Below are 20,248 nucleotides of genomic sequence, written 5' to 3' on the forward strand. Positions count from 1 at the left end.
CCTAAATTGTGTTTCATTCAGAAATGGTGACAGACACAGGCCACAATTCGGCTTCATACTTACTGCCTGCCCTGTAAGAGTGTACTGCCCATAAAATAATTTGTGACCAATTAATATAAGAAATTCTATATAAATAAACAGGGGGAAAGAGATTTTGCCTACCTATGTACAACAACTAAGATCTACATGGTGCATCAGTATTATTATAATACATTAAAAAAAAGTTTGAACAACAGTTGGCATTATAAATAGATTTAATTAAAATCTAAATGATGTTTAACCTTTTTTATTTTAAAGGGACCCAGGGGAATGCCTGGAGAAAGAGGAAGGATTGGGCCTCAGGGAACACCAGTAAGTTAACTCATGTACACTATTTTTAAAAAATGTTGTATTCCAAACATTGCCCCTCCAATGAATGAGCAACTGGCATGGTCAGTACACTTGGAGCTCGTTTTTTAAACTGGGAAAATTTGCATAATTGCATTAACCACATAAATATACTTTTAGTAATTTATCAACTGCTGATCAAACCTATTTACTAACTGGTTGTTATGGGTGACTGCACTGGGGAACATTTTCCAGTATTTATAAATTAGCCCCACTGTGTACCAATAGATATACCAATAAGATATGTCTTTAATGGGTTTATGTAGCTTTCTGTTCTTAATCAATTCTTTAGAGGTGCTGTAATATTATATTCTAATTTCATATTAATTTTATTAGATTTGAACAATCTTCAAAACTAAACTTTTTTCTCTCTATATTTTAGGGTGTAAGGGGTGCAAATGGACTTGTTGGATTGGCTGGACCAATAGTAAGTTAGAGAATTTGTTATGATGCATAAGGCATTTTTCAAAATCAAAACTTAATTAACATTGTTATGTTTCTAGAATAAAATATTTTTATTCCAGGACAGATGCTATTAAATACATAAATTGGGTTAAAAGATATATTTTTTAAAGAATTAGACTGTATACGCTTTTCACTTGGTTTAAGACATGCTGGAGGCAATAGCACTCTAAAACATAGGGTTGATTTATTAAACTCTTTTCCACCATTCATTGGAGCTCCTGAATAAAACTGCATGTAAAACCAGAAATGAATTTACTAAGTACAGTTTTGTTTAGATCTATAGACAAGTTCAGTGATCTACCTTAATATCTGTCTGTTTTGTACAAAAGACTATAGGGATCATTTGCAGTACCCTGGGGTGCAGGGTAGTGTAATTTAGTGCTCAATTTGCAAGCACTTGCACCCAGATAAATCTGCACTCTAGTCTTAATGTCAGATTAAAAATCTAGCTTGAGGAGCTGAGTGCAGCATTAGGTCTGAATAAAGCACAAGGTAGCAGATGGGTATTGGGTAGGAGTGGTGATACCTATGTACCTCCCCCTTTCAATCCCCTTTTAATAGAGTGCTGCACATCAGCATTCTATATCAGGGTCTACCTACAGATCTCTGTGCTGTACAGCAGAATGCAGCGATCTGCAGCCATTCTTAAAAAACAATGCAAAGTTCCATTCAAAATAACCATGCAAAGTGCAAAAAAAGACTGCTTTGTTCAATGTAAATCCTTTGGGCTTTATTTATAAAAGGATAGGCACGACTGCAGAAAGGACTGCAAAATCATAGCCCTTATAACCCCATGGCATTTTAACATTACCATTGAGCTGAGATAACTAGTGAAAATGTACAGAGCTTTTAATACTTTAATAAGGCAGTCCCACGGGGAGAAACAAAAAGTGAAGGTATTCTCAATTATACATGTACATTTTCCTGCAGAATTTTGTTTAGTACAGTGGCCTAACCATGCCATGCCAAACACAGCAAGGAGAAAGTATGTATTATTCACCATTTATATTGTCATTATTCAAAGGGGAAATTTATAAAAATGTTGTAGTGGGCCTTTAAATGAGATTATTGTGTTAAAACAAGAATGTGCCAGTGCATGATACTGTTTTAAATATAGAAGGAATGTGCTTAAAAATGATTTGTATCAGGCTGATTTATTGAAAAATGTCTCCAAAACCCTCCTAATCCTGCCCATCTGTTGCACTTCCTGCTGCCTCCTTTCCCAGGCTGCACAGGGGAGCTAATGGCTCTCAGCACACTGCACTGTAGGAGAGAAACCTCTAAGCCTGTGTGAATGCAGAGTTGTTATTGGCTATTCCCCTCATACTGTGGTGTTGGCAGGTAACATTAGAACACACTCACCCCTCATTTGAAACACAGACAGGGACCATAGAAGATCTATGGGGAACACCAAAAAATGGATTATTTTTAAAGATAATTTGTTTTGCAGCTATTAGAGTCTATAAGCATTTTTTTCACAGCGATGACTAAAAAATTGGATTAATCACTAATACATAATTCATTATTATCTATATTAGGAGGGGGTTCGCTTGTGCTATATGTCCCCTTTAACATAAGTTTAGTTATTTTGTGTTTCTTTTAATATATACATATAAGTATTTGTTGACTAATAGATGTTTTATCTAATAGGGCCCAATTGGGTTAAGTGGTGCATCTGGATTTCCAGGTATCCCAGGAATGAAGGTAATATCTGCAATTCTAATTTGTTCTTTCCAGTTCTATTGATTACTTACTTTTTCTGTCTTTGCCTATTTCTAGTTTCCTCTAACACTAATTAATAAATGAATACATTTTAAATTGCCATACTGCATTAAAAGTTTGTCTTTTCACAGACTTCACATGTATATTATATGAAGTACTCTCTAGTTTATTATAGTATATTTGGTCAGATTTCCCAGTTTAAAGATATTTAAAGTAAACCACATAATAAAGACACACTATGAACACATTAAAAAAAACAAAATAATATCTAAGTAGTTTTTTTTACGGAAATGCAGAAAAAATGTCAATAGTTATTTTTATCTACAGCAACAAACATTTGCTTTAGAAAAGGGCAATGGTTAGATCATTAACTTACTGGCATTTTATCACCTAAATAAAGGAAAATACAACAGACTCATTACACAACTACACAGCTTTTCAGTTTGTTGTAGTTTTTGTGTTAATTGTTTCCTTCCTTCTATTCTTTCCAGCTTATAAATGGGGGTTACTGACCCCAGCAACCAAAAAAAAACTATTGTTCTGTGAGGTTACAATTTCATTGTTATCGTTAATTTTAATTAATTCTCTTTCTATTCAGGCCTCTCCTATTCATATTGCAGTCTCTTATTCACACCACTACCTAGTTCTAGGGTAATGTGGACCCTAGCAACCTGATACATGGTGAAATTCCAGACTGGAGAGCTGCTGAACAAAAAGCTGAATAATTCAAAAACCACAAATAATGAAATGAAGACCACTTTCAAATTGCTTCTTCATCTCTCTCTACATCATACAAAAAGTTAATTTAAAAGTTAACCACCTTTTTAAATTAACTTATACTATGTTATCAGCAAACTTTGGTCTTCATTTTTTTCCGAATCATTTACTTCTTTTGACTCCTTACAGCTTTCACATGGGGGGGAGGTAACTGGTCCCAATAGCCAAAAAAACCTATTGCTACATAAGCTACTTATGTTACAATGTTGTTGTTGTTCAGGCTACTTATTTTTTTCTCCTCTAACTTTTATATCCATTTTTTAAATCAGGCCCTTTCCTGTTCTCCTATTCATATTCCAGTGTCTCGTTCAAACCACTGCCTGGTGGCTAGGGTAGATTGAACATTACTTATCACCTAGCTGCAGAAATTTAAAAGTGGAGAGCTGCTGAAAAAAACCTAAATTATTTAAAAACCATGGAAAAGAAAAAGTGAAGGCCATTTGCAAATTGTCTCAGAACATCAACCTCTACATTTTGCTAAAAGTTAATTTTATGTAGAAATAGTCTGGCTTAATCAGAACTAGCAGAATTAAGTTAAAAAAACTATTTGAATATAAAAATTAAAAGCAGCACAATTGTGCTCAGCTTGAATAATGATAATAAAAAGAAGAAGAACCAATTTAAAGTACAGGAGGAGGAAGGATGCCCCTCATGCTGAGGATAGACTTCCTAATTTCCCCTATCTCTTGCCTCAGTCCACTGACCTCCTGCCTTAGCCCCTGGACTTGCTGGACCAGTATGATCTGAATAACCCCATGGTCCTGAGCTGGCTGGGGAGGTGCTATAGGAGCTGGTTCTTCCTTGTGAGGAGATCTTGCAGCTGGTTCTGCCAGCTTGGAAACTTTTGCTGGCTTGACAGCTTTTGCTGGCTTGACAGCTTCTGCTGGCTTGAGAGTTTCAGCTCCATCTCCATTGAGCCATTCAGCTGGCAATTTAAAACATAACACCTGCTGGTGGAGGGCAGGGACAGCCTACCTGGCAAAATAATGGTGTTTGGGGATCCACCAAGTTAAGGGCAGTGCAAACACAGTGACCACCTTCAATTGTGAGCCTCTGAATCCTCTTCCTATAAGGAATGGGAAGCACCACTGTCTGATTGTTTCTAGTTTCTTGCTTTTTAACAAATTACCAGCAAATATCTGTATTCTGCTTTATCCTAGGGTGAAGCTGGCCCAACTGGTGCTCGAGGACCTGAAGGTCCACAAGGATCAAGAGGCGAAACTGGACATCAAGGACCTGCTGGTTCACAGGGGCTTCCAGTAAGTTGGTCCTAGTGCCACATTGTTCTGCAATTGACTATGGTTGCAAGCATTATACAGCTGAATTGTGCACTTATTCTAAATAATATGATATACATATGGTACTTTTGTTATTCTTACCACACCAGCTGAGGCCCATTTATGTTTGTATAGTTTTTTGCATCATATAAAAAAAGGAAGACAGAGTTTATTTGTTTTTGTAAAAGCAGTAAATGTACCATATAGATTTTCTTAAAATCTTAAGATAGTTAGTAATGGACCATACTGAACAGTTGTTATAGAAAAGGACTTGCAAACGGTCCATATAAAGATCATATTATTCTATAAGCAATGTCATGCATCTGGATATTGCATAAGCCATAAGGAACATGGGTATATGACTTTGAAAAATGCCTTGTTTTAAAAACACATTATTTTTTAGGGCTCTGTAGGAACTGATGGGGCTTCTGGAGCAAAAGGACCAACTGTAAGTAATCAGAAGTTATCCATAGGCTATACATGTTTATAGATGAAAATAATCACAGTTGATTCTGTTTTAGGGGGTTGTTGGAGTTGCTGGAGCACCTGGACTTATAGGCCCACCTGGTTCTCCTGGACCTCAAGGTAGCACTGGAGTATCGGGAATCAGAGGCTCTATGGTAATTATAAAGTCTTAATTATATATGTTTCTTTACAACAATGTGTTGTTTTACATGACCAATGTGATGTCAAGGAAGTTTCTTCCCAGATGAAATAATTTCTTATGATTATACCATAAATTACTAAAAAACAGCAATCCAGCTGTTGTATCTTAACAACAGCTGGAGAGTTGCAGAACAATCACATCTCACTAACAGTTTTGAAAACAATAGATGTCACAGTAAGTTCATTTTTAACAAAGTTAAAAAGATGCAAGATAAAGGAGTTATTTGGGGGCAGATTTATAATAGATGAAATGGGAAATCTTGTGGATTTCCAGGGAGCCAATACAGAATGAACCAGAAACTGGGGAAGTGAGTGGGTCATGACAGGGTAAGGAATAAGGCAGTAGAGAGTTATAAAAGAGGGATTATGGGGTTTGTAGTCAAAAGGTGTGAGTGTGGAGGGTAGCTTCTGTCTGCCCTACTGTCAGGCTGAAGGACAAGTCGCTGAAAGCAAGCCCACAAACGTCTCACACTAATTGGAGGCTTTCCTGAGGTAGCACGGAAGTGGAGAGAGGCCAGAGAGCCAAACGAGGTATAAACAGGATCAGGCAGGAGAATAGTCAGACGGGTCCGGGTCGAGGCAGGCAGAACAGGTTCAAAAGTGGAGATCAGGCAAAACAGAGAAGCAGGATCAGAAAAACGCCAGGCACCAGAGTAAACTTGATAACCAAGCAAAGATGGCATGTATTGGGCTACTATTTAAAGTAAAAAGATGGCGCCAAAACGTGAGTGCACGCTTGCGTCAGGACGCAAGCCGAAACTCGTATTTTCGCCGCACCACATACGTTTTTACGCGCGCTGGAATGCAAGCGCATGTTCCCTTAACCCAGCTGATCTAGTGCATGTGCGGTATGATCCACCAGACGGCAGACACCCGTAGGACAAGTGGGGGGTGAAGCAGATACTTGTTATTGGGAGTAGTCACAGTGGTCAAAGGCACTCACCTGGGGGCTGATAAGAGGGATAAAAGTATGTATTTGTATTTATTGTTATACTTATACATCTATTATTTTAATAACCCCCTGTTGTATTAATCTATTCTACTGTACAGCGCTGCCTACATAAGTAGCGCCTCTTGTCCATAGCCTTCAGGTAGTCTGTATCTCAGAATGAAGTTAAACTGTATTTTTGTAAATCTTATTCCTTAGGGTGATCCAGGAGTACCGGGCTTCAAAGGAGAAGCTGGGCCTAAAGGAGAACCCGTAAGTACATTTTTAAAAATTTAGAGTCAGAGTCCAAAAATAAAGCATTGGTCAGTAATCAGAATGGCCAGGGACAAGCAATAAGTCAGTAACCATTATATCGGATAATAATAGATCCCCAGGAATTTTATAATCGGGGCATTAGTCTGGGTCCCTGGCATCCTTTTGTATTAAATTGGAATGTCACAGTGATGCACCCATGCCGGCATACTAAATATATTCAGTCAGGCTCATCTGGATAATTACCTTACACTCTTGCACTTGTACCGGTTGGCAGGCAGGAGACAAAATGACAAGTTTTGTCAGGTTTTTGTATAGCATAACCCACACATTAAACATTTTTTAATGGGAAAAAAAAATTACACTTTTATTAAAAATATAGTAAGAGACTCAGGCCACAATGGGGTTCAAAACCAACTGATTTTAACAGGACCTGACAGACAGCACCATGGTGTTTCTTGTCAAAAACATGCTGTAGAGTTGTTTCAGGCCAAGGACCTCCAGTAAATTTTAATCAGGGCAAGGTAACAGCAATGTGGAAATTTTCTCCACCTTCTGAAATATTCTGACCAATAAATGCCCCCCCCGCTTTACATTACATTTACACTATTGTGAATACCACATAATTGCCACATAATCTAGACACTTACAATATGTTGATATGTTTAAATAATTTTTTTTGCTAACAACAACATTGATTTTTATAACAGGGGCCACATGGTCCTCAAGGTGCAACAGGTCCACTAGGTGAAGAGGGAAAAAGAGGTCCTCGTGGAGACCCAGGAAGTGTGGGACCACCTGGACCAGTTGGTGAAAGGGTAAGAAAGACATAAATGGCATAAATCATAAACATTTACAAACTTAGGTGCTAACTATGACCAATTTTTCTTCTATGCTGTGCAGTCGTGCACACACAAATTTTATGGCCAGCACACCCAACAAACTGTGTTGTGCACAAATAGTTTTGTGTGAAAACTACTACAAATTGTTATTGACAACCTATGTTCTTTGATGAGCTGTGAATTTACTGTTGTATATTATGTAATGGAAAGGAGGAGTTTTTCCTTGAATTATTTTAAATTTCAAACCACATGATGTTTTAGGGTTTCTTTAATATTCAAACAAAGAAAATGCCATGTTTTTGCTTCAGTTGCTCTTCATTCAATGTTCATTTTTTATTTTTGAAATCAATTTTTAAAAAAAAAATCTAAATCTTACCAGCTAATACATTGTAAGAGTTTTATTTGCATTAAGAAGATTGGAAAAAAAAGTGACCCCCTTAGTTGAAAGTTAAAAAGTCAGTCCCTCCGCCTAATCTCCCTCCCTTTAATAGCTTCAGCCTAATATGGAGCTGTTAATTGTACTGTGGTGGTGGTGGGGTGGGGAAGGTATCTGTTAAGTGGTAATTTGTTATGTTATTCTCACTTAAAGTGATACTGACAGCCAATTTTTTACACCTGCTGTTGTGTTTTAATTTGTATCAGCTTTAAATTCCTTATAAACTAAATCTGCAAAGTTTTTTTGCTTCATAATTATGGTAGCATGAATTACAGACCCACGGAGCAGCCATGTTTTTTCCCCTCTTCCAGGTATTAATTTAAATGCCTCCCAAGTGAATAAATATGCCCAATCACAAACCTGCAATGCCCCTTCTGCTTTCAACTGGTGTGTGACAAGCTCAGCTCCTTTGTCTATGTGTAATGGGGAGGGAGAGCCATTAGAAGCAGGCAGGCACAGTAAAGCTTAAGCTGGCCTGCTATTTAATTCTTCGTGGGAAGAGCAGAAAGGGGGGCAGCCCTTTGAAGAAGGCAGGAAGTGGAAAGATCAAGCCTGCCTGCTGTCTAGTTCACAACGCCATGACGGTGATCATCAGTAGGATTTGACAGGATCTTCAGTAGGATTTATGTAGAGAAACAGGACTTTTAGGAAAAAACATGACCTATAGGTAGGTTTGGAAGTAGGTTCATATTTTTATAAGAAATTTTTTGGTGTCAGTATCACTTAAAAAAGCCCAGACTGGAGAATCTGCAGCCCTATATTTATTATGATCCTTTCAAAGTTGTCCATGGGAGCTCCTTATCTTGGACCTTATTAGTGCATCTTTTCAGTGTAAGTGGCACTGCACATGCTCAGTGTGCTCGACTGGTGTTGAGAAGCTGATCTTGGGGGTTGTGAAAAATCAGCAAAAGAATAGTAGAATGTAAGTTACATCTGTGACAGAACTGATGTGACAGGACTGGTCAATTCTATCTACTTACAAGCTACCTCCCTGCAAGAGCTATTGTGTTCAGAAGTCTCCTTGTGTGCTTACCTGCTATAAATCTACAGAATTCCATGGGGAGTTTAACAGTGCCATGTTCTGTCTATCTTCTGATCCTCTTCTGTCAATTCTCCAATGCAGATCTTGCAGGAGCATGAGCAGTTTAAGCTGATTCAGGATGTGGATTCAACTGCACATGCTCCTCCAAGATCCATGTCAGTGCTCTAACAGAAGAGGATCAGGATACAGGGGAAGATGGCCCCTTGAACTCCGATGGGCAAGTCTGCAAATTTATGGCAGGTTAGGATAAAGGGAGACTTTTGAAAAGAATACATGCTGTGGGGAGGGGGCTTGGAAGGGGGGCAGTGGAGGGGGGTGGAGGGAAGAATGAGAATGGGTATGGTTTAGTTCTCCTTTAAGTAACTGGCAGCAGAGATATGGAGCCACTGGAGGCATATATGGAAGCACAAAAATTTGCTCTATCTATATATACTTACATACATTGTGACTAGTCTAGTGAACAAAAAAGGTCCTTGCATCATTATTTTATACTTTTCTCCTTCCTATTAGCTCTTCATCACTATTATATCAGTGGTAGACAAATTTTAGCATTCTAGTGTTGGCTCTGTATATAGTAATATGTGTTGTCCCTTATATTTTACTAAAACATTTAAAGTAATATGTCTGAGCCAACTGTTCAAGTTTTCAGGTTTTAAATTGTTTCAGCCTGATTTTTAAAAATGGTAATTTGCAGTTTTTCAATGTATTATACTGCAGGGTGCTCCTGGTAACCGTGGTTTTCCTGGATCAGATGGATTGTCTGGACCTAAGGTAATATTTAACAAATCCTTATTCTTTGTAAAAATATGTTTTTTCCAATAAAGACTAACAAAATAAAATGTATTTTTTACAAACAGGTAGTTTTCAGTTAATGATTCTTTTTTTAACAATAACACATAGGGAGCACAAGGAGAAAGAGGCGTTGCAGGAACTTCAGGTCCTAAAGGAGCAAATGGAGATCCTGGGCGCCTTGGTGAACCTGGCCTTCCTGGTGCTAGGGTAAGAAATTAAAATGGGTAAGGATTTATAGAAATCCACAATTTTTCCTAGAGTAGGCAATTCCTAGGGGCTGATTTACTTACCCACGAACGGGTCGAATGGAGTCCGATTGCGTTTTTTTCGTAATGATCGGTATTTTGCGATTTTTTCGTATGTTTTGCGATTTTTTCGTATGTTTTGCGATTTTTTCGGATTCTTTACGAATTTTTCGTTACCAATACGATTTTTGCGTAAAAACGCGAGTTTTCCTATCCATTACGAAAGTTGCGTAAAAAGTTGCGCATTTTTCGTAGCGTTAAAACTTACGCGAAAAATGCGCAACTTTTCGCGTAAGTTTTAACGCTACGAAAAATGCGCAACTTTTTACGCAACTTTCGTAATGGATACGAAAAACTCGCGTTTTTACGCAAAAATCGTATTGGTAACGAAAAATTCGTACAGAATCCGAAAAAATCGCAAAACATACGAAAAAGTCGCAAAATGTTCGTTTTCAAGTCGGAACTTTTCCAATTCGGGTCGGATTCGTGGGTTAGTAAATCAGCCCCCTAGAGTAAGCAGTTCTGTGCAGTTGCTGTTTGCTTCCCACTGGCACTCTTCAATTGCTACTTCCCCAAGTTGCTACTAAGGGACAAGCCTCTTCATCCTTAACGTAATGTATTTATTGTTGCTGTTTGCAATGTAAATGACTGGGTATTTCATTTCTGAAGTAATGCTCTGTATTTCAGGGTTTAACTGGAAATCCTGGAGTTCAGGGCCCTGAAGGCAAACCAGGACCATTGGTAAGTGCTGTGAATTGTATATAATTGTATAAAACCATTTTTAGACACAAAAAATAAGATTATATGTGTAATATTTTGTGGACAGAATTTATAAAAGATTACACATTCAATGTTTGCCTACAGTTTTTGATCCAGACGCCCTTTTAAAGGGGACCCAAACATAAAAAGTTATGTAATAAAAGCCCATGTCAAATTAAAAAGGAAACTCAAAGCCTTTTTTTTTATTAACACATCCATACCTATTTTAAAGGCATTTAAAAATCCCAGTTGTCAATCATATACTGTCTGCCTCGCCTCTATGCCTATAACTCTAGGTTTCTATTCAGCACTTCCTAGATGTCACTGCACACCTCATAGGGTTGCAACCTCTGCCAGCCTGTTTCGGCGGGCAGGGGGCAGGAGGTGATGTCACAGGGGTGAGAAGAGGCAGGTCTGTGATGTCACTGAGTTGGGAAGAGGCGGGGCAATGACATCACTGGGATGGGCTATGATGCGGCAGTCTGCAATTGGTCAATCACTGCATCAATCTCAGTGAGTCCTGCCTGGTTTTCCTAATTTGGAAAACCGAGCAGGAGGTTTTGACCCAGACAACCCTTCCAAAAACCGGGCCGGGCAGGTGGCAACCCTAACTCCTCACTTCCCCTCCCTCCTCACCACCTCAGTGTGTAGCCGGTGCATGGGCCTAGGCATCTGGTCCTGTATTCTATCACATAAACAAGATTTTGCCTTAATAACAATGTCCACAAAATGGCACCCGCTGGCTTGCTGTGATTGTGTTATAGTTTAAGTGAAGTTTTATTTTGCTCAATTAAATAAGTCCGGAATTATTTCTTAGGGTGACAGGACCCCTAAAGTTAAACTAAACCTATCAAATATAGCAGTGATCATTTAATAGCAACAAGTGGTATTTTTTTTTTAATTATTAATATTTTGTTAAAAATTTTCTGGTTTGATGCTGCCAATAGAAGCTCCCTTACTCTTCAAAGTCACAGCCTATGCTGTTCAAATTGCAGTTCCAAGTTTTAGGGAATGTAAAGCCAAAAACAAAATTTTGAGAAATTGTGTTTCTAAGCAACTTTCCAATATATATATAAATATTAATTGATAATTTTATAAGAAAAAGTTGCTTTGAATTAAAAGCTATTTTATCATGCAAAAAATGTTTTTTGGATAGGCATCCCCTTTAGCGATGACTGTACTTTTTAGTTCCATTTTACCCTGGTTATCTAGAGAAAATATTATGCTTGCACAAAAAGGTGCCATATCATATATTTCTGTATAATAAACACAGTTGTTTTAGACATCATAAGGGTATTGATACCAATAAATCAATTAAGCAAAGTCTTTGTTTGGCTTTCCATCGGTTACTGAATTCATCCATTGGGCTCTGACTCATGGGCATTTCACCCTTCAGTGGATCTCTCCTGCATTCCACCACGTGGGAATGCAGGAAGAAATGCAGCCCATTCTTCTGTATCTGACTATACTTATTCAGATGCATGCAAGCGCTGAACACAGGTTTAATGCATCAAGTTGCATTCCACCTGCGTACTGTAACTTACTACTAGTAACCGACACAGTTTTTATGTTAATAGTTGCATGTGCCTCACTCCAGACACTTTCAGTAAAACATAATGGCACACATGTAGATTACAGAAATACAAGTATCTGTTTGTCTTTGTAAACTCAGGGTAGAGTTTGAGCAAAAAACCCTGACCAAAATCTGTCTATGTGTGCAGCCACCGATCAAATGCATTCTACTTGCTGTAAGTGCTTACTATCAAAAGGTGATTCGAAGAGGAATGACAGCTGCTTTTTTCCCATATTTTACTCTGACTCATCTTCATGCAAGCAGTTTACAGACAGAGCCAATTTCTTCTGATTGAACTAGTGATGATCGAATCTGTCTTGTTTCTCTTCACCGAAAAATTTGCAAAACTACAGAAAAATTAGTGTCACGTGCAACTTTTTTTTACTCGACCGTGCCCATTTTGCCATGCTCTACAAATGTTTTTGGTGTGAATTTTCATGGAAGTTTCTCCAAACAATTCACAAATGGTGAAATGCAGAAATTTGCTGAAAATCCACGTAAAAAAATTCAAAAAAATTTGCTCATCACTAGAATGGACCATTTATTATGTTTTTAAAATTGTTATTTGGACTTGTCAAGAGAATCTAAATGTGAACCATCTCTTTTAAAACATTTTTAAATATTTGCTAAATATATTTTGGACTTGTCAGAAACCAGTATTTTCCATAAATTAGTAATAAAATAAGATGTATTACATAAACATATGTTTGCGTTATTCTATCTACACCATAAAAGTGACTAATAAATGAGTGCCAAATTTTGTGAATTTGTTACAAAGAAATATATTAAAGATAAAACATTATTTTGTAGGGAGCTCCTGGAGAAGATGGTCGTCCTGGCCCACCTGGCCCAATTGGAATACGTGGAGAACCTGGCAGTATGGGACCTGCTGGTCCAAAAGGCAACAGTGTAAGATACAGTGGAATATGTTAACTTTAACATGTTAATTTCTTCATTTCCAAATACTATTTTTTTTTTTTTTTTGATAGGGAGATCCAGGAAAGCCAGGTGAACAAGGCAGTGCTGGAGTTCCAGGCCAAAGAGTAAGTTTAATTTATTTTAATGACCGCCTACTCTTTCATAGTTTGAGAAGGTCATTGTGCTAATACTATTATTTTCATTAATAGGGAGCTCCTGGAAAAGATGGTGAAGTTGGTCCTTCTGGCCCTACAGGCCCTCCAGTAAGTTGGCAAAATTGTAGGTTTAAAAAAACATTGAAGTTGTCATACCACACATAACAGAATAGACGTAGTTAAAATATCTATTTTCTGCTCAATTTATTACTCAAAAACTTGTTCTAAATAAATAATCTTCTATGTGCTTTGCTGGCATATTTAGTAAAAAGTGTAGTGAATACAGGGGTTGTTGACATCCACAAAACATATTCTTTTCAAACATTAAATCACAAATAATGACTTTCTTTCTTTGTATTTTTTATTTTGTACAATTTAACATTTAAATTTGGTTGTGCTCTAGTGGCTGAAGGTGCAAAATCTATCAAATAATTAATAACATTTTAACAAACGGTCACACCAGTCAGGCACTGTTTATACTTTAAATTTCAAATTCAATCATTAAAATCATTTGTACGTTGAAGGGTTAAAGCTGTTGTGTTTTATTTTGTTTCATTAGGGCCCAGCAGGAGACAGAGGAGAACAAGGTCCTCCAGGTCCAACTGGATTTCAGGTACTTAAAATTTAGGGGTCAACTTGTAATGCCTTAATATTTTTTACTGAGTGGTAACAATGGTAAGGGAAATAGGGAAATAATAGAAAAATATGTGATAATTTTTAGTGCAGGAATTATCACCCCATTAAACAGAGTGGTATTCACCTGCTTGGGGCAGTTAATTAGACATTGTTTGAATGCTGGAAGCTGGGACATCACTGGTTTAAATGCTTTTGTATTGTAAATTATATGCCCTGTTTTTATCAACAAGGTTGTATTGTCCTATAGTTTCATTTTGCATTCCCTGCTAATATTAGAGCCAAGCCCTGCATAACTTGCTGGTGCTATGGAAAGGAAGCAGAAGGAATGAAGTCTTACATTTCAAAAACCATGCAACAATTGATCGATTGAAAATTGCTTAGAAAGGTGCATCTATAAAATATCAAAAGTTAGGATGAACTTCCCCCTTAACCAACATCCAGTGGATCAGCTTACTCCATCCACAAGAGCTGCATTTACTTAAAGGTGTAGTTCACCTTTGAATTAACTTCTAGGATGATATAGAGGTTTATATTCTGAGATAATTTGTAATTGATCTTCATTTATTATTATTTGTGGTTTTGAATTATTTAGTTTTTCATTCTCCAGCTCTCCAGTTCAGCACCTATTTTGTTGCTAGGGTCCAAATTACCATTGTAACAAGGCAGTGGTTCAAATAAAAGACTATGGGCCTGATTCACTAAAGGGCGATAAAACGTGCGCTATTCTTATTGTGCGCTAAAATTTTTACCGCCGCTTAATTTTGTCGATTTTTCGCACGATTCACTATAAGCATACTCGCGCTTTTTTACGCGTGATATTGCAAGCGTTATTTAACTCGCGAAAGACTATTTCAATGCGGTATTTGCCTGTACATGCGCTAAATTACGCGAATAATCGCCGAATATGAATGGTAGCATAGAAATAGTGTATAAAAATTGTCGAAGCATATAAATGGTGTATATAAATATTAGCCACATATAAATAGTAGATGCTTATAAATAGTAGCCACTAGTGATGAGCAAATGTGTTCTGGTTTCTTTAGTGAAAAATTAGAAAATCTTTCGAAAGATCCCCGAAACGGCAAAAATGTTGTGCGGGCAAAAAAATTGTTGCCCGTGACTATTATTTTTTGACACTTGTATCAATTTTTGGATGTGCGGTGAATTTTTGCGTGGCGAATTTTTTCATGCGTTTTGCCATTGGCGGATTGTTTTGCGAAACGCATGAAAAAATACACCGCGAAAAAATTAAACGCACGTCCAAAAATTCGCTGCGAATCCATGCCTGGCGAAACATTTCATCACTTGTAGCCAAATAGAAATAGTTGCGCAAATGAACGCACGCCATGTTAGCCATACACGCCAATACTTGCGGAAAATTACTGTATTAAAAATGAACATTTCGCTGCAAACTGGCGGCTGCGTCACTCTGGGGGAAACACAAACTTGAATAAATAACACTGTAAGTCCATATTTTATTGCAAAAAATAATTTACTGTACTTTTGTATAATTTTTCGCCTGCCTGTAGTAGGTGTTAATTTTCGTATAGCCGAATGCGATATTTAGCGCGCAAAAGTTATAGTGAATCATGCGATCGTATTCTTTTCAGTGCGGAAATTAACGCAAAACGGTAAAACTAGTGCGAGAAATACCCCATGCCAAAATGGCGATTTTTCGCACGCGATAATACTATGGTGAATCGCGCGCAAGTTATTTTGCGTTTTTTAACGCGAAAAAGCGTGCGATAATTTTTATCGCCCTTTAGTGAATCAGGCCCTATAATTTGAATAGGAGATCAAGTGAATAGAAAGATAATTCATGAAAAATGACAATAACAATTATATTGTAACCTCTCAGAGCAATAGTTTATGGGCTTCTGGGGTCAGTGATCACCATGTCAAGCCTTGAAAGAGTAAGAAGTAAAAGGCAAATTAATCAAAAACTATTAAAAAATTATGATTAATTGAAATGTTGCCAAGAACTGGTCTTTCTATAACATACTAAAAGTTAACTTGACAGTGATCTACCCCTTTAAAGGATAAGTAAGCCATTTCTTTTAAAATTGCATATTAATGTAATTTGTTTCTCTATTACAAGCAGCTGAATTGCAGTTCTTTTACTGACTTCCTTGTCTAGTTCCACAGCCCCACACCCTTTTGCTTTCTAAGCCTTCCTTCTCTCTCCGACTATGAAGAGTTGCCTACTGGGCATGATCACTGCCTCTGCTCCAATTAAAATCAACCAGGCATGCACTGTAGGCACCTCTTTGAGGTCATCATTGTTGGAGAGAGAAGGAGTGCTCAGAAAGCAAAAGTGGGCAGAGCTTTATGCTAGACAAGGAAGTCAGTAAAAGAACTGTAGTTGAACTGACTTTAATAGAGAAATGAATTAAATCTGGATGCAGGGAGAAAGGTATATTTTTCTGGGGACTATACAGAGTAATTTTAGAGATCAAAACATGTTTACTTATACTTAATAGAGCTTTTAAGTTAGAATTTCACACACAACTTAAAAAACAAACCATTATCTATATATGGGGTTGGTGTAAGAACTTAAATTTCATCCTTATCTGCACCAATGTATTCAACTATATTCTTTACTTGGAGGCATCAATGAATGGTTTCCCATTAAAGCTTTATAAATACAAAAATATCTATAGTTGATATATGCATTTTTCTATTTAATTAAAGGGTTTACCAGGTCCACCAGGACCACCAGGAGAGACGGGAAAGCCAGGTGATGAGGTGAGTCTAAACATTTTAACATAAAATAGCCTATAGCTTTGTTACAGAGAATCGTGTATAATCTGAAATCCTGTCTGTAGATATTTCCTTTCTATATACTACCCAGATCTAAAGTTCCTCTGTTAGGTTTTCTAGCAGCTTGTTCAATGTATGTATTGGTATATGTCATGGCGTAGATAGTTTTTATATTGAAGCAGATATATTAAGGGTCAGTTTGTTCAATCCATACTAATTTTGGTATATAAGAAAGCAAATAAGGATTCAGGTTTGTTTGGTAATTAATAATTTTAATTAAATTTTATTATCAGTTGGCTAAGGAAAGGGCATCTGTGCTCAAGTTTGATTAATAATAATAATAATAATAGAAATTCCAGAGTCCTGGAAATTCCCAATTTAATCTTCAATATATCTGTACCTATATTGCTTTACATTTCTCTGTTATGTACGGTAGCAATTCTTTATTTATACAGAATGGATCATTTCATTTCATTTTGTTCTGTGTTTTTCTTAAACCAAGCATGAACTGTTATACTCATGAAACTTAGAAGTAGTGTTTATGGAACATGGTAGATTTGCGTGGGCATTACAAGGAAAATTTCATGCATTGTTAAGTGTGGGTGTTGAATTATAAGAAGTCATTTTACAAACAAGTGGCAATAACCATTTACATAATGACTTCTCGGTGCAGGAAGTCACAACATGTGGGAGGCATACTGCACCATGCGCCAGTAGTGCCAACAAACATGCTTCTTGTACAAGGTATAGATTACTTAGCATCAAATAGATATAAGTCAAGGGAGCCCTAACGGGTGCTTGAATGTGTGCATATCCAATAGTTAATGAGCCCTGAGACTTTTTAAATTATTTAACATATCCTACTTCAGTTCACTCCATTAATAAAGGGGATGTGGTGTGTGACTGAGCTGCCATGTATTGACATCATTAGGTATTAACCTTTGTCGCACATAGAAGCAGTCTAAAGGCCAGATGTTATGTACAAAATGAATTCAGTCTTCGAATCTGAAATGAGATAAAATATATTTTGCATCAGAGAAACCATATACAGGTTTTTACATCATGAATTTGTAATTGTGTCACATATTGACTATGGGAACTTTTGGATGTCAGCTCTCTCAGACTGTCTTTCATTAAGTTAATAGTTAAAGCTATTGTTCATCTTTGCCAGCAGTCATTCCATACATTCCTATTCCCATGACCAGTCCATTTCCCAAGACAAGAAATAAGTTACGGTCATTCGAAGTTGGGAATAGACAATACCTCAATGCATGTTGCATTCCTTAAACTTTGCAGTCAGGCTAAATTGTTGAACTGATCATTCCAGTGAGCTGTTTTTCCAGATCCTGACAACCGAACACTGTTTGGCCGAACAAGTCTAAATGTGTAAAGGATCATTTCTTACCCCTACTGTTATAAAATTGTTAATAAATAATAATAACAAATAATGGATTCAAAGAAAGCTGAAAATAATGGGTGCTATTTTTTTATTTTTCATTAGTTGTTTTTTTATAGATAAGATTTGCATTGACTATTGTTTAACATAATTACATGCTAAAATAACAGTTGAATATAAGTGAATATAACATATTTTATTTCTGATAACAGGGCGTACCAGGGGATCCTGGAGCTGCAGGTCCACTTGGTCCTAGAGTAAGTTAAGGAGCTAAATTATGTTTAGAATCCTGATTGAGAGCCCAGATATTTAGTTGTATTTTTTTTAGGGAGAGCGTGGTAATCCAGGGGAAAGAGGAGAACCTGGAGCCTCGGGATTAGCGGGTGAAAAGGGTATGGCTGGAGGCCATGGGCCTGATGGACCAAAGGTAACTTTTCAATTTCTTTATGCTGGGTAATACAGTTTAAAACCTAGACCTCCACATATGTCCTACATATTTATGCTTGGTTTTATACAGATACATACAATGCTATACTTTTTATGAAGTCTCTGAGTACTACGTATTCAAGGTTATAAAAAGTGGGTGGAGCCACCAACAGCCAATCACATTTCTGCTGCCATTCTCACATGTGTAATGCCAGTGTACCCAAACTTTTCACAGTTGGTCACTGGAGGACTAACAGCCAATCCACTTCCACCCATTCAATTTCACTGGTTTATATTTAAACTGATACCATTATTTAAGTATTCATTTTAGCATTGTTAAACTTTGCAAATTTAGTCACTGGGTATTTGCGGTTCAAAGTTAGAAAAAGTGAGTGGGGCTTCTAACAGCCACATTTCCTCTATTTACTTTCAATGGTGAAATGTAAAATGCTGTCGGTACCACAATTTATATGCCAAAACCTTTCAGAATAGGTCACTGGGGGACTGCAGTTCAAAAATAGGAAAGTGGGTTGGGCCACTAACAGCCAATCAGATTTCATCCATTGAATTTCATTGGCTTTAATATAAAATGGTGTCATTCTTACACTATTTATGCCAGGTTACCCAAATTTTGAACAGTTTGTCACTGGGTGACCTCGACTCAAGGTTAGAAAAAGTGGGCACACCCACCAACCGCTAATCAGATGTCATTGATATTCAGTGGGGAAATTTAAATTGCTGCCATTCAGACACAATTAAAACCCAGTTCCACATAGTTTGCACAGTGGTTTTTACTATATAACTGTGGTAAATATATATAAATAACAGATAATATCAACAGCATATATTATACTGGGTTATAGGCTCACATATGTGTGTGCTGTGATTCTAGGGAAGCCCAGGTCCATCTGGAACTCCTGGTGATGCTGGACCACCTGGCCTACAAGGCATGCCTGGAGAGAGAGGTATTGCTGGCACACCTGGGCCAAAAGGTGATAAGGTATGTTTGGTTATTTTTCTATTATTATTCATTGCAAAACATGTGTATATTTTTGAAGATTAAGTAGTACTTTTTTGCTTTATAATACAGGGAAGTATTGGAGAAAAAGGTTCTGAAGGTACAGCTGGCAATGATGGTGCAAGAGTAAGTAAAATGAATCCTAAGTGTTCATTTTTAGTCAAGCAAAAACATTAAACTTGAAATGCATTTTCTAAAAAGTGCATTTTTTTACCTTTTTGGAACCCTTATTTACTTTTGTTTTCTTTTTCTATGTACTATAGTAAAGTAATGTATTTCAATTATTTCATATCAAATATTTAAATGTGTATAAGCGCCGGATGCCTATAGGCCACCCCCATTCTCCTCCCTCTCCCCCCCTTAGGATCTTGCACATGCGCAGCCTTGTAAATCTCATATGGAGCATTGGGACAGGATGCGCTAAAGTTTTCTGCACATTCCGTCCCCAGAGCTCTGTATGTGATGTGCGGCTGGGCGGCATGCTGCCCCAAAATTTATGCCGCCCTAGGCCTGGGCCTCAATTACATGTCTCAACTATATAACATTTACATTTTTAAAAATTATTTTGTATAGAAATAAAATGCCATCTTGTTTTATATCAGTTTTTTAAATATAAGTTTTCCCCCCATATGTAATAAAAGGCACTAAGTTTGCCTAGGTATAGGAACCATTAGCAACCAGTATGTTTTCTTTTAAACAAGTGACCAGTAAATACTACCTGCTAATTGGCTGCTATAGGTTACTATAGATTACTG

General features: G+C 37.1%; 1 protein-coding gene across 1 annotated transcript in view; it reads left to right on the plus strand.

Annotated features, from left to right (window-relative positions):
* col5a2 (collagen, type V, alpha 2) overlaps nt 1-20,248 on the plus strand; it is a 115,779-nt gene that overhangs the window by 75,619 nt on the left and 19,912 nt on the right. The window contains exons 16-35 of the mRNA XM_002931500.5: nt 298-351; nt 770-814; nt 2,503-2,556; nt 4,512-4,610; nt 5,032-5,076; nt 5,150-5,248; nt 6,442-6,495; nt 7,206-7,313; nt 9,533-9,586; nt 9,716-9,814; nt 10,540-10,593; nt 12,995-13,093; nt 13,174-13,227; nt 13,312-13,365; nt 13,817-13,870; nt 16,585-16,638; nt 18,262-18,306; nt 18,378-18,476; nt 19,368-19,475; nt 19,566-19,619. Of these exons, the coding sequence (XP_002931546.2) occupies nt 298-351; nt 770-814; nt 2,503-2,556; nt 4,512-4,610; nt 5,032-5,076; nt 5,150-5,248; nt 6,442-6,495; nt 7,206-7,313; nt 9,533-9,586; nt 9,716-9,814; nt 10,540-10,593; nt 12,995-13,093; nt 13,174-13,227; nt 13,312-13,365; nt 13,817-13,870; nt 16,585-16,638; nt 18,262-18,306; nt 18,378-18,476; nt 19,368-19,475; nt 19,566-19,619 (1,386 nt within the window). The remainder of the gene's footprint in view (nt 1-297; nt 352-769; nt 815-2,502; nt 2,557-4,511; nt 4,611-5,031; nt 5,077-5,149; nt 5,249-6,441; nt 6,496-7,205; nt 7,314-9,532; nt 9,587-9,715; nt 9,815-10,539; nt 10,594-12,994; nt 13,094-13,173; nt 13,228-13,311; nt 13,366-13,816; nt 13,871-16,584; nt 16,639-18,261; nt 18,307-18,377; nt 18,477-19,367; nt 19,476-19,565; nt 19,620-20,248) is intronic.

Source organism: Xenopus tropicalis, chromosome 9 (genome assembly GCF_000004195.4).
Source record: "Xenopus tropicalis strain Nigerian chromosome 9, UCB_Xtro_10.0, whole genome shotgun sequence".
NCBI lineage: Eukaryota > Metazoa > Chordata > Amphibia > Anura > Pipidae > Xenopus > Xenopus tropicalis.